Source organism: Crocodylus siamensis, chromosome 1 (assembly GCF_052110815.1).
Source record: "Crocodylus siamensis isolate JL-2025a chromosome 1, ASM5211081v1, whole genome shotgun sequence".
In the NCBI taxonomy this organism is placed as follows: domain Eukaryota; kingdom Metazoa; phylum Chordata; order Crocodylia; family Crocodylidae; genus Crocodylus; species Crocodylus siamensis.
The window spans coordinates 374092446-374105792 of NC_143395.1; the positions used below are offsets into that span (position 1 = coordinate 374092446).

The 13347-nt window shown below is 36.3% G+C and overlaps 1 protein-coding gene across 2 annotated transcripts in view; it reads left to right on the forward strand.

Moving 5' to 3' along the window:
• DCLK1 (doublecortin like kinase 1) overlaps positions 1-12487 on the forward strand; it is a 405319-nt gene extending 392832 nt beyond the window's left edge. For both annotated transcript variants that reach the window (XM_090027476.1, XM_090027468.1), the window contains one exon: positions 7555-12487. In XM_090027476.1, coding sequence (XP_089883602.1) covers positions 7555-7612 — 58 coding nt within the window. In that variant the 3' untranslated portion in view covers positions 7613-12487. The remainder of the gene's footprint in view (positions 1-7554) is intronic.
• Positions 12488-13347: the final 860 nt, after the last annotated feature.

Consider the following 13347-nt stretch of genomic DNA (forward strand, 5'->3'; position numbering starts at 1 on the left):
GCATCCTTATCCCAAAATTATAGTGTTTTCTTTCTCAGTCTTTTCCTTCCTTTAGTAAAAACACTATACTATACCTCTAATTCCTAATTCTACTTCTGAAAGCCAACTGTGCCCATTGAGAACCTGCTGTTCTGCGACTGTGCCATAAAGAGAGCACACATGGAGTTTTAAGTCTTGCAACATTTTTTCTGAAGACATTTCAACATTGAGATGAAATTCGCTTAAAGGACAAAGTAACAGCTGCAGCAGGGCCTGGGCATAACAATTAGAAACATATCATTTTAGTTGTTTACGTCCAAATGTAATAACAGCTTTAAAGACCTGCATGTGTAGCAGGAAATGAAGTTCTGATGTCACTGAGGACGTTATGCCTACACTGCACTTAGCACTGAGGTTATAGAGCACATAGATGTAGTCAAACAAGTTTTAATCATCTAGAGCAGGTATAAGTAACCACCTGAGTAAATGCTATGGTACCCAGCCATGCTAAAGCCTGTGGCGCTGTAACTTCGCTGCTGCTGGTACCAAAGCTGGCCTGGTACACCTACATGTGCTACGGACACCCCCAGTTAAAGTGTAAACACATCCCTCTCTCCTTTCCCCCAAATTATGAATGAGCATTAAGATAGAAAACACCTACAGCACAATGAGTAAAGCATGTGGTTTTCTTAAGCAGCCATCTGTGTTTCTCTGAGTTGCTTTTCTAAAGAGTCAGAGGCAAAACTAGTATTTCTTTGGGTTTGGTTTTGGTTTTTAAAATTTATTTTTAGTGGGATGTTTTATAACAAGAGGGAAAAAAGGCATGGGGGTGCACTCTGGGGTCATTTGTATTGGCCTACAAAAATAACAAAACCAACACCTTTTTGCGCCCCCTTCTAAGAATCTATCTTTGGGTCTAATTAAGTGGGGATTTAACAACTTAATAATGTCACATGAGTTTTCTGGCTTTTCTGGGTTTGAGTCAGAATATTCAAAAGCTAATGATGCCACAGTACTCCAAACACTCCCAGTGGGCACAAATGTGAGAACATGTGGCATATATGTGTGAAAGATCACTCACATTACTTACTTAAGATACTTAATGGAAATTCATTTTGATTGCAATACTTACCATAGTTTAGCAAGCGATGGCCAATGTAAGTTATGTTTCTGAAGTCTGAGCATAGGAGTTAGGGGTACACCCTCTGAACTGGAACTTCCTAGACCTTAAATCCTGGAGCCTACAAGTGGGAGGGGAACAAAACCATTCATTCCTGTTCGCTCTTCCTTTCTGCATCTACTTTCTGCCAGTGGGTGTGACTTAGTATATGGCAGTTCTTAGGTTCTTATGTTTTTAATCCTGCAGATTCACATCTGAATCTGAACATTATTTTAACATCATTTATGTTGATAAATATGTTATCAACAAACAATATTGTTGATATTGTTTAACTATTCTAGCTTTTTTGCACTGAAATCAGCTTAATGGTATTAAGGGTAAACCAGGACAGGTCGACCTAGAACTACTTCCTTTTTGATAGTAGCATATATTACCTGCTATAGGACCACTGATATTATCTAAATTCTAAAGCAGCAAATGTGATATCAAGAAAATGTGTGGGGAAAGTCATTACTGGTAAACATCCTATAAATGTAATAGCAGTGGCACTTTCATTGGGCCTCTCCACTATTTCATATGAAATTGTAGCATCCTTACAAAAGTGAATACATATAATCACTGACTCTTTAAAGCACAATGCTCACTGTAACCTTTTTGTTTTAATCTGAATAGCTCATTTAAAAAAAAATATTCCACACTGTTGACATGGTGCCTGATTCCCTTCTACCTTGCATCTAGCAAGTCACTGACACCTGTCCAAAATCCACAGAAAATGCTATTAAGTTAAGAAGTTGTATTTAAAATTACTGCCTTTGGAATAAAGCAGTTGGGAATCAGGACTAATATATACGAAATTTCCTTTCTTCATATAATTAAGCCCTTCTGCATACTTAACCTTAGTAAACACAGACAAACTTCTAAAGTAATTTAAAATCTCTTTTGTTGCTCTGTGACTAAGAAAACCAGAGCTGATTTACAAACTATAAATAAAATTCACCCATGCAAACAACTTGGAACAAAATTTTATCCACATGTAATTTAAACCAGCTGAGAAATCATATCCCTAAAAACTGGGGGATGTTAAAGAATAAACAGAAACTTATATATAGCATTGTGAATTCAGTGGCCATAAATGTACAATACTCGTCTGTTTTGTTCACCGGTGTAATACAAAACATAAGTGTGTTTTTGGCTTTCATTTTATTTAAGTGACCAGATCATGAGGTTTTATGGGGCACTGAAGCATTGGCCTTTCGGTTCTGGAGACTTAGGTTCAAATCCTCTTTGATCTCTTCAGTGTAGCCATTGGCACACATGCCTAAATTACCACATAAGTTGGCTTAATTGGTAGTCTACTCATGAGAGCCCAGTGGTAAAAGTCATATATGTTTAGCATGTCAGGATTGAGGGTGCCTTTCTAGAAGTGAAGTGCTGTGTCCAAGAAAATGGTATCTTAATCTGTGAATCAATCATATATGTATGTATGTATGTACATATATGTGTGTATGTATATATAGATGTGTGTGTATACACACACACACACCTCTATATACACATACATAAATATATGATTGATTCACAAATCAACACACCATTTTCTTGGACACAGCACTTCACTTATATATAATAATATAATATATACTACCTGAGACACCCATGGAGAAACAAATGCCAGACCTAGAAGCTGCCTGGCAATGCCTCTTGATCTTCCACTACAGAACAACTACGATTGCTGCATTAATGGCCATTTTTACCATAGGCAAATCTAGCATAACACAACTCAACATATTGAGGTCACTAACTAGATGCTTATGAAAGAATAAAAATTACCCAGCTATGAACATTTACATATAAAAAATAATAAGAAGGGTGGAAAATGTCTGTATTTCAATAGATGTGTCAGTGTAATTCCATGTGCTAACAAAGCATCTCCAAAATGGCAAGCAACTTGCAGATACGTCCCTGCAGAATGAAAGCAAGAGAAGGAGAGGAGAGAGTTTCTTAGATTAATGCATGAACAGCTGCATTCCCCCCCCCAGTTCAGTCTCCTAGCTAGTATGAATAATGGATGGACTAGGAGGCAAAATGCACAATAATGTTCTTTTATTAATGAAATGAAGATTTTTCTTCTGGTGGCTAGCAATAAATTAAGAGAAACAAAAACAGCCACTGTTCACATTCATAAAATGCAGTTACTTGAATCCAGTAATTACTAACCTGGCAGATCTATCATCTGCAACTAAAATATGGTCCTTCCCATTGCAAAATCCCATATAGATTTCAAATCATCTATAGTCTGAATGTCTGTCCACAAGCACCGTGTTCAACATTTGCCAAGGGAAAAAACTGTGATTCAGGAGCTCTGCAACATCATCAGCTAGAGATCATGAAAAATATACTGCCCATGGTAAACTCTTGAAGAAATAATAAATGCACCATATTATGAGAAGATAGAAATAATAAATATAAAATAACTCTCTATTGCTTCAAAACACACACTTTTATTTGCAAAAATATCTTGTTAACTATTTGGTACTGGATGTCAGGATTACCAAATACTAAGGCAAAATACATCAGCTTTTAATGAAGGATGCTTCAGAGCCATCAGCACCATACTATTAAAGGCAATCCACTTATCTGGTACTGGATAAGAAGCTCTACATATTCCCATATAGATTGTAATAGGACAGCTGCATATCTTAACTATGAACACTGCACTTTCATTTGGTTACCACTACTATCATCTAGTCCTCAAAGTTCTCACTCTCTCACCTCAAGCTGAGAAAAAAATGACAAAATGTGATAATGAAAATCTGGGATTTGCAGCCCTGTGAAGCATAAGTGTACTTCAGATCATCTTATTATTTATTGAAAGAGTAGCTTAAAGTTGAAATGCCCTGAAAATCCATAATGGACCAGTTCATGCACCAGTGAACCTCCCAGCTGAATAGCAGATGAAATAATAAATCTATTAAAGCAATACTGTATTCACCAAGGCATTGCATTTAAGAGTGCTCTGTCATAAAAAAAGATTGCTGATTTTTGTCACAGTTTAACCACTTTTTGGCATGTGCCTAGTAAGTGGAACAGGGGACAATAAGCAAAAATCTTACTTATAAAACATTCTTTTATTTCTTCAGTATACATCAACATGTTCTCACATTCCACAAGATTTATCCATTTTCTCAAAGGAAAGAAATAGCTGTGGTCTCACTGAATGAAAAAAAAAAGCGTAGAATGTAATTTAATGAGCTTCATGGTGTTACAGAAACCAGAGGTTCAAAATATGTGACCAATACTTGGCAGAAGTGCCAGAGCTTCAGTTCAGTCGTAGAACATTAGTGAAAATGAATGCCTTGCTCTCACAGAAATGAACTCAGGAGGCACATCTACATGAGACGCTTACTGCGCATTGTCCTAATAACACCACACAGTATCATGTCATGACAAAAACTATGCTAATAGCCTACTGAGCAGTGTTATTAGGTCACGCACAGTAAGCATCATTAAATAACTGTTTCCCATTGCTATTGCATAATAACTCTAAGTACTGTGCATGTAGTTAGTACTTTATTAAGGAAGTACTAAACTAAATGTGCACTCTAAGGCGCATTAATGAACATGCCCCGCATCTCTCAAAAATAGGCCCATGGAAAGAAACAAAAAGCATACAGTCCATGCTGTGGTCATGAAGACATGAAAGCTGAATCTGAGAATTATATATATGTCATATTTTCATCTCCACTCTATAAGAATTCCCCACTTGTCTCTTTCTGACTTCATATCATGAGCCTTTTGGGTGGAAAAAAACCCCTTTGGAGCTCCCTCAAATAAGGAATAAAAACATATAATGCCACAAGGCTATGAATAAAGAGTGATGAGATGAAGTTCAGAAAAGTTGGGCTGACTGTTCCCAGAAATGATATCTAGCAAGAATAACAGCCCAAGGAAATTGATAGAAGTCTCCTTGCTTGAGGATACTTAATGTAAATCTGAACACTAAAGATACATGTAAGAAATTAAGCCTGTATTGGTGGGGGACTGAACTAAATGATATAATGGCTTGAAAAAAAATCTCTGACTCTTTTTTTGATTGTCTGAAACAAAAAGCACAATTGTCTTTAGGTATATTTTAAATAAAATGGTCCCAAAGCTTCCCCTTATCAAAGACAAGTAAAACACTCACTTGAATTTTCCATTATAAAATAAGATTTCTTTAAATACAATAAATGTCATGAGGCTTAGTTATGTGATTGCCTGAATAATTGTTGGTGTTTTTGTCCTTTTTAAAAAGAAAAGTATACTCTATGTTAGATTTAAAATAAACTACCATACTTTATTCAAGAGTATGCACTCTTGTTTAGTGTAAGTTGCTGTGCATCCTAGGTTTTTTAATTATTTAAACATACATGCCACACTCTTTTACATCAGGTTGTAAAGAATAATACCAGTGAATTTTTCATTTATTAGAAGTGTTTATTCTTACCAGAATTGTTTAACTTTCTCCAAAGAGAGTATGTATTACTGCAAGATGATCTGATGTGGTTTAAACTTGAAATAAAGTCCTATTTCTTGTAAGCATAAAAATATTTTAAATGGAAATCTGTATATAATAGAATTATAATATATGCCATTCTTTTCAATTTTCACACAGAATTATATACTGTATGGAGTATATTCACTATGTGTGCAAATGATCCAAGTATTGTTCTGTTTCATATTAAAAATAAACTTAAACTCAGTTGGTTTAAGTCTGGGAAATGTACATGTTATTGAAAAAATACTAATTAGAGTCTTTGCCCAAAAGATTAGCAGTAAACAAAGAAATCTGCAGCAGACCATAAATGTTGAATTTAATAGAAATTATTTAAAATACAGAGATGAACTTCTCCAAGTTAATTATTTTTACCTTTTACACAATATAGGTTATGGATGTTCAGATAATAGTTTGCAGCCTAACTAAATCCATTTGCTATAGTAGCTTTGTTTCTGTCCATCTTTTTGTCTTTATTACATCATTTTTAAACTTTGATTGTATTATTTTAGAGGCTGGATTGCTATAATGCTATCTGCAGTAGTATGATGGATTTAGTTTTCATTTTGTTCTCAAAAATGCCCTAGCTATAAATGTGTCTCTGTTCTCTTATGAGGCTCACAGTATAACTGGTAAATTTTCAAGAGGAAAAATGGCCGTGTATATCCCAAGAGAAAACAATAAATCCTTTGAAGCAGAATAACCTCTTGGCTGCATTCTTTTAAATGGAGATTCTCATGGTAGGGAAAATCTTTCTAAAGCTTAAAACTTAAATCTATTCAGTTTCCACATTTATTTTTCCTCTCTTGGTAGCAGTCAGATACTGCATGCATTTTAAGGCCTTTCCATTTGCAATCCACTTTTCTGCAGTGAAATCATGGGCCCTGTGCTAGAAAGGCACCCCTGTGTAGGAAAGCAGTCAGGCACACATTGAAATGGTTTACTGAATGAAGGCCATAATTCTGAATTTGTAGCATCATAGTAACTTGAGTGGCTACAGACCTACTTTCTATATTCAAGATTATGGATAAAATCTTGGCTCCGTTGAAATCAATGACAAAACTTGCTTTGACCTCACTGGAGCCAGGATTTCATCCTGTGAGTCCAATTCAAGATCAAGAACGTTGAGAAAACTTGACTGGAGGTGAGAACAGTCATATTAAGACATACATTTTCAACAGTAGCACAAAACAACCGGCCAAGAAGTGTTCTCCTTATTCCTTGAGAAGAAAAGAAGCAGTTTGTGTAAAATTAATCTTTACTTTGCTTGGGTTGAGTCTGACCTGCATACTGTCTTCTGGCTTGAGTGGTCAGATTCAATGGATCGTTCAACAAGCATTCATCTGTGTTCTTCTTAACAGCAGAACATCAGTTGGCTAGGCATGGGGAGGTGTTAACGAGCTGGGTTAGCTTCTTTCTGTGTTTGTTTTTCTTTCTTGTCTGACAGCTTCATCACAATCCATCTTTGTTAGACAATCTCACTGATTTCAGCATTGATGAATGTGCATCAACCTTCATTAGGTCAAATCAAACAGACAGCCCTACATTTATACCTTGCCAGATTTCTATTTGGAAAAGGGTGGGAGAAGGTCAGTTGGTATTTGGCTTGAAACCTGAATCTATTAATGTATGAAATTAATAGCATCCAGAAGTTGAACATATGGCATCCATATATACGGTACTGTATATGCTTGATGATGTCACACTGCCTCTTAAGTTTTGGGAAATGCACTTTTTTAAGCATTTAGCTGTGTTGTGGACAAAACCTTTCAAAACTGACTGAAACAAAACAGGTTTAATTTGGCATGAACATTTATTATCCCCAGCATTTGCAGGCCTACGTACAAATGCATGGTTTTCATTAGCTTTGCGTTTCACACGCAGCCTAATTTCATTTATTCTCATTTTATGCCCCTGCCAGACCACCGCTCTTGATAAGGAGAGGCAGGTTTTCCGACGAAGACGCAACCAGGATGTGAAGGAACGTTATAAGGCGCAGCAAGCTCCACCTGAACTCAACTCCGAATCGGAAGACTATTCACCAAGTTCATCCGAGACTGTTCGCTCACCTAACTCACCCTTTTAATAAAACCCTTTTACTCAAAGTCTTGGCTTTAACCCTTTGAGATCCTGAAAACCTATGTGAAATGGTTACATCCGATCTATCTAGCGCTAATGTCTGAATGATGGAACAGAAAAGGGTGTTTACATTAATAACTTCCTAACTGACTGAAATACTCATCTCTGTTTGGATTGCAACTTGCTGCTAATATGATCCTCAAAGGGTTAAGGTGTTTTTTTCTTTCTTTCTTTTTTTTAAGATAGAGGCAAATGAATGTTTTCATCAGTCAAGCTAGAACCTGCAGTATGTAATTTTAGCACATGTTAACCCTCTGAGTAAATGATCATCTTTAATCTTGACAGCTTGCATTAGGATTTTGTTTTGGCTTTTTGATTTACACGTATGTTGCTTTTATCTCTCTCTGTAATGCTTTGCCCAGTTGTTCTGGTCAAATGCTACATTAGTGGGACTTTCTTAAAAAAGCAAAACAAAAAGACACGGAGTTTGGGCAGTTCATTTTAAACTTTTATTATTCTGCCATGGAAAGGTGATTATTACTGGGGAGGGGGAGGGGGATTCTAGGCAGGAGAATGGATGGTGTCTGCCTCATAATTTACAGAAGATGATGGGGTGGTGTCTTTAAAATTTTTGCCTCCCCATTTGTGGCTGCTAGTGGCAGTAGTCTTAGGAAATAGATTGTCATTTATTGGTATTCAGAAGGTTTCCATTGCCCAATAGGCAAGGGTATACAGAAGAGGAAGGGCAATAAACACAACTAATTTCTTTACAGCATTGGTATTTTGAATAGGGATGCTCCTCCCAACATAATCTTATTATTATTTAGATACACATTCTTCCTCCTAGGGTGAGAGCCACTTTAAGATTGATACAAGAACATTATTGGATTAAGGGGGAGGAACTTATCCTTAAAGCTGTAGTATTTATTAATTGAGAAAAATGCATGTCATTTTAAGGTTCAAAAAGGCTTTGGGTGAAATATTGGCCTTACTGAACTCAATGGAAATTTAGCCTTTAGAGTTGAGAAATGAAAAACCACTCATCAGGAAAATTTATAGTATTTTATATTTAGCATGTTTGTGTGAGGATCACGGGTATCAGATGTGTGAAAACCTCATGTCTATATTATAGCATTTCATTTAATCACCTCTGTAAAAAATAAAACCCTCTTTAAAAGGAAAGTCAGACAGCTACAAACATTTGCTTCAAATAGGATCATTTGAAGAGAAATAGTTCTGTATTTGAACATAAATGGCCCTAGGTTGAGGGCGGAAATGGCACATTTCCAAAACTTTCAGAATTAAAAATAAAAGTATAAACTTTTACATTTCATGTGATTGGTGCAAGATTTTGGGCCAAAATTGAAATTTCTAGGAAAAATATTTCTATTTTGATTTCAAAATTGTCACATTCATGCATTGATCTGGTTTCCATACTATCTGTCTCTCTCTCTCTCTCTCTGTGTATAAGATGGTGTACATATGACTATATTCCCCAGGAGAACAGCCAAAAACAGGCCCAGATCCTTTTGATCCTGCTAGGAAATTTTGTTAACATTTCACTGGTGGGGTGGGGGTTTGACCTGTATATCCAACTTCTATTAATTTTGGGTTATGTTCTGCTTACACAACTCTTGTGGTAAAAAATGGGAATTCTGCATGTGGGGTCTTTTATGATCCTTTCGTCTTCTGTTCTTTTACATTCCCAAAGTACCACCCTCTGAAGTAGTTTTGTGTTATTGTTTCCAAAAATCTCCAAAGATTCACAGGAAGGCACATGTGTAAATAGTGTAACTTGGGCTGGTTTCTTTCTCTGCTGTCTGTTCTTTGGATGTTTGCCCACCTCTTACTCTGTCAAACACAAATTTTTACCTATGAAAGGTTTAGGCCATTTTGAATGAGTTCATTTAACTTTTCAACAAGTGACACAAACCAGTAGCTGATTAGAGTTCTTTGGCTCAGATCTATCCATTTGATTGCATGGGGTGACCAGTGTTCATGCACTTCCTCTTCATGGATGGGTGAAGTTACATATTATATTTGGACCATACTGAATCTGTGGAATGTTGAGCAGTGTTAAAGTAAGACCATGCTGTGAGCAGTCACATATTAAGGGCTAATAGTGTTTCCTGCCTGAACTGCTCTGACTTACCACTCACAGAGCTGGAGGTCAGGGCTAGGAGCCAGGACACCTGGGCTATATTCTTGCTTTGGGAGGGGGTTGGTGGCAATGCATCCTATGGTGCTGGAGGACTATAGATTTCTCATTCTACCTCCGTGGGGTAGACAGAAGCTACCCTAACATGAGCTAGGTAGCACAGCCCAGAATTAATCCTTGCCTGAAGTGGCATAATGTTGAGGTGCTAAGAGGGCACATAGCACAAGTTAATAAGCTGAAACGTGATTGTTCAAGTTTTTGTACCCTAGTATGGTTTAAGTATAACATGTAACTTCACCCTAAGGATCTGTGTATCTGGATCAGTTCAGTAATAATTTTATTGGGAGCTAGAAGCAGAATTAACATATAGATACAAGCCCCCTAAGTGGTATAACTTAGGAGGTAGTTTGGGAACTCCACCAAAGATATGGGATGAGGAGTCAGGAGCTGCTGCACAACTAATGCGCTTTAGAACCTGAAAGGATATTGTGCCTCCCTCAGGATGGAAGGTCTCATATAGCAGCAAATCTGATTCTGCCCAACCACACCTACAGGGTCCCTATACAAAGCAGCTCCATGGCAGGTAGGTCAGAACTACAGCACTTACATTATGCTAGTGTTCTCCACTCTGGTGGAAGCATAGTAAATCAATATTCAATGTATACTTTTTCACAGGGCCAGCTGTTGTAAATCAGTGTTGCTCCACTCCAGTGCATGGTGATTTACACCAGCTGAATATCTGGTCCAAAGTTGCAAGGTTTTTTCAGTGGGGGGTGGAGGGGAGGTTATCCAGTCTCCTCCCAATGTTATATTACAGTTTTCCCTTTAGAATATATGCAACTCGGTGATGCAAATATAAAGACATTTATTTGGCAATAAAAAGTGTCCATTAATAACACATGCTCCTTGACTATAATGAAAAGTTGGCTGTTTCAAAGAAAAAGGTCAATGTTCATTCTTCTTAATTAGTGAGAGGAATCAGGAGGAAAGTAGGTATACAATATGCTTCATCTTATGCACGTGAAATATTATTTGAAATCCATATGGGATCTTCCCATTACCTTTGCTTTGTTTTGGAATCCAAGGTTATCATTAAAATAAGATGTTTGGCTCCTTCATCCTTACACCATCTTGTACCACTTAAAATTTATATAAAAATAATCCCAGCCTCTGAAATATCCACTCATCCCTCGTCCCTTACAAGTTTCTGATCTTTGGCTCAAGTTTTACTGACATAACTGTAAAATCTTTTCAGAGTTATTTTTAGGCCTGTTACAGAATGTGCATGAATTTGTTGCAACAGGCTCTTTTCTAGGCTTCAAGACAGGTTATATGAATATTGTTAAACTATTTTAAAAGAGAAAGCACTCATGCTGGATTAAAAACTGAAAATAAATTGCTGAATTCTGCCCTTATCTATATCTTTGTAATAACACTGAATTTATGAATGTAACTGTGGCTCTTAAAATATCTAAACCTTAAAATAACAGATTAAAAGTAATAGTTCATTTCTAATGGCATAATAAAAGAGAATACAACATAGTAGTAGATTTGATATAAAACATCCCAATTTCCTGCTTTTTCTACATTTCCTTTTTTTGGATCAGTGCAGCATATTGGTGCAAAATATTTTTTTAAATACACATTGTATATACAACCTGCATAAAATCTGCACCTTCATTTTTTTCCTCAAATTGTGTTGCTAGCTATCTGCTGTTCTTTTGAGTCTATCTCCAGGAAAGTAACATTATGATAAATGCAGTACTCATATGTGACAGTACTATTCCCAGGATCCAATACATCTTTATGCACTTTGAGTACTGTGTGCAGAATAAATTTAGAATTTAAGGTATCAAAGGAAAATACAAAGTGGTAATTCCTTTAGATGTAATATTCTTAGCACTTATCTACAAATTATTAGAGGTGTACTCAGAGGGTTAACAGAAAAGCACAAGGCATGCTGATTACATTGATGTATCCAAACTGCTTTGCTTTTTTAGCCAGTGTTTGCTGATTTTTTTTCTCCAGAAATCCTTGGAAATTTTCAAGTTTAAAATAATTTAAGTGTTGTTGTTCAAGAACTTTCTATAACCAATTGAATTAATTTTTAGTTGAACTTATCACAGGAATAAGATGTATCATTAATGCAGTGTAAGTCCGTAGTTATACATTTTATTAATTCCACAAGTGATTCCAGAAATCTTTTTTCTTTTTTTAAGTACTTAATATAGAGCTTACAATGGTGGCATAGGTGACTGAGACTGTCTTTCTTATTGATAAACAAACAATATTGTAATTTCAAGAGAGTCCTGAGCCAGCTTTTCAGTTTGGTAGTGTACTAGTTAGGGAAAATCTATATCATTACATGCATTGTGTAAATCATCTTTGTAGATGAGAACTGTTCATGTTAATGAACACATTTTTTCTTGACATTGTAGCAGAAACTGTTTACTTGTTAATGAACAACCAATACATTAATTTGCTTCAGACTGTTAGAGGGGAAAGTGAGACTCCAGTCACTGACAATGTTATTGCTTTACAGTAGCCCTCATCTAATTTAAATGTGGTGCATACTACAATAAGCAAAGCCAAACCTATGAATAAACTCCTGAAAAAGCTTGGTGGCTCTTTATTCAGTGGGGTGTTCACATACAGTAATGTGTGGCAGGGATAAGGCTGGTCAAGTACTGTTGAAATGAAAGCAATAAGAGTTAAATTGCAGTCTTTTACCCTCTGAAGCATATTTCAATTTAAAAAAAGAAAGAAAGAAAGAAAAATTGGCTTGGAGGGTTGCAGTGCTACCTTATGACCACAGGTCAAGTACATTAAATCACTGTTATTTGCTAGCCTATGGTACACAATAGGAAATGGCATCCCTTGTATTTAGTTTAGATTGTGGGCAGGGAGAGCTTTCCTATATTATTGCAGTGCCCGCTAGCATTGCCATGGCTAAGGTTTTGTTAGTATTTCCATTATAAACTCCTGTTCTCCAAGGTTTTTAGTTTGATCGTAAAAATTTGCTTCAGGCAGAAACTTGGCATATGATTCCTCAGCCCAGAGTGAGTATTCTCCTACAATATGAGGGAAATCACCCTGGCCATTTTGATGTTTATGCTCTCATGCTGAGCAAAACCAAACAAACAACAAGAGACAATAGCTTGAATAAAGTGCAGTTTTTATGTGGACAATTCAAAAATTGTTTTGTTTTCACGACTTTACACACAGTTGACAGCAAAAACTTTTGAGCCCTTTGAAAATCAGTAAGAAAACTCAATTATTGAGAAAGAGGCTATTTTATATGTGGAGTGATTAAAGTCCCTGAAGTAACAGCTGTGTATGTGTGTGCGCACGTGTATTCTCCCCTTCTTGTGTTCCTGTCATTCCTGTTCCTATTAGGTTGAGTTACCGAGTGTATCAGATGCTAAATGTAGATTATGCTGAACTTCTCTGTAGCTTAACAAAAAGAGATGATTCAAC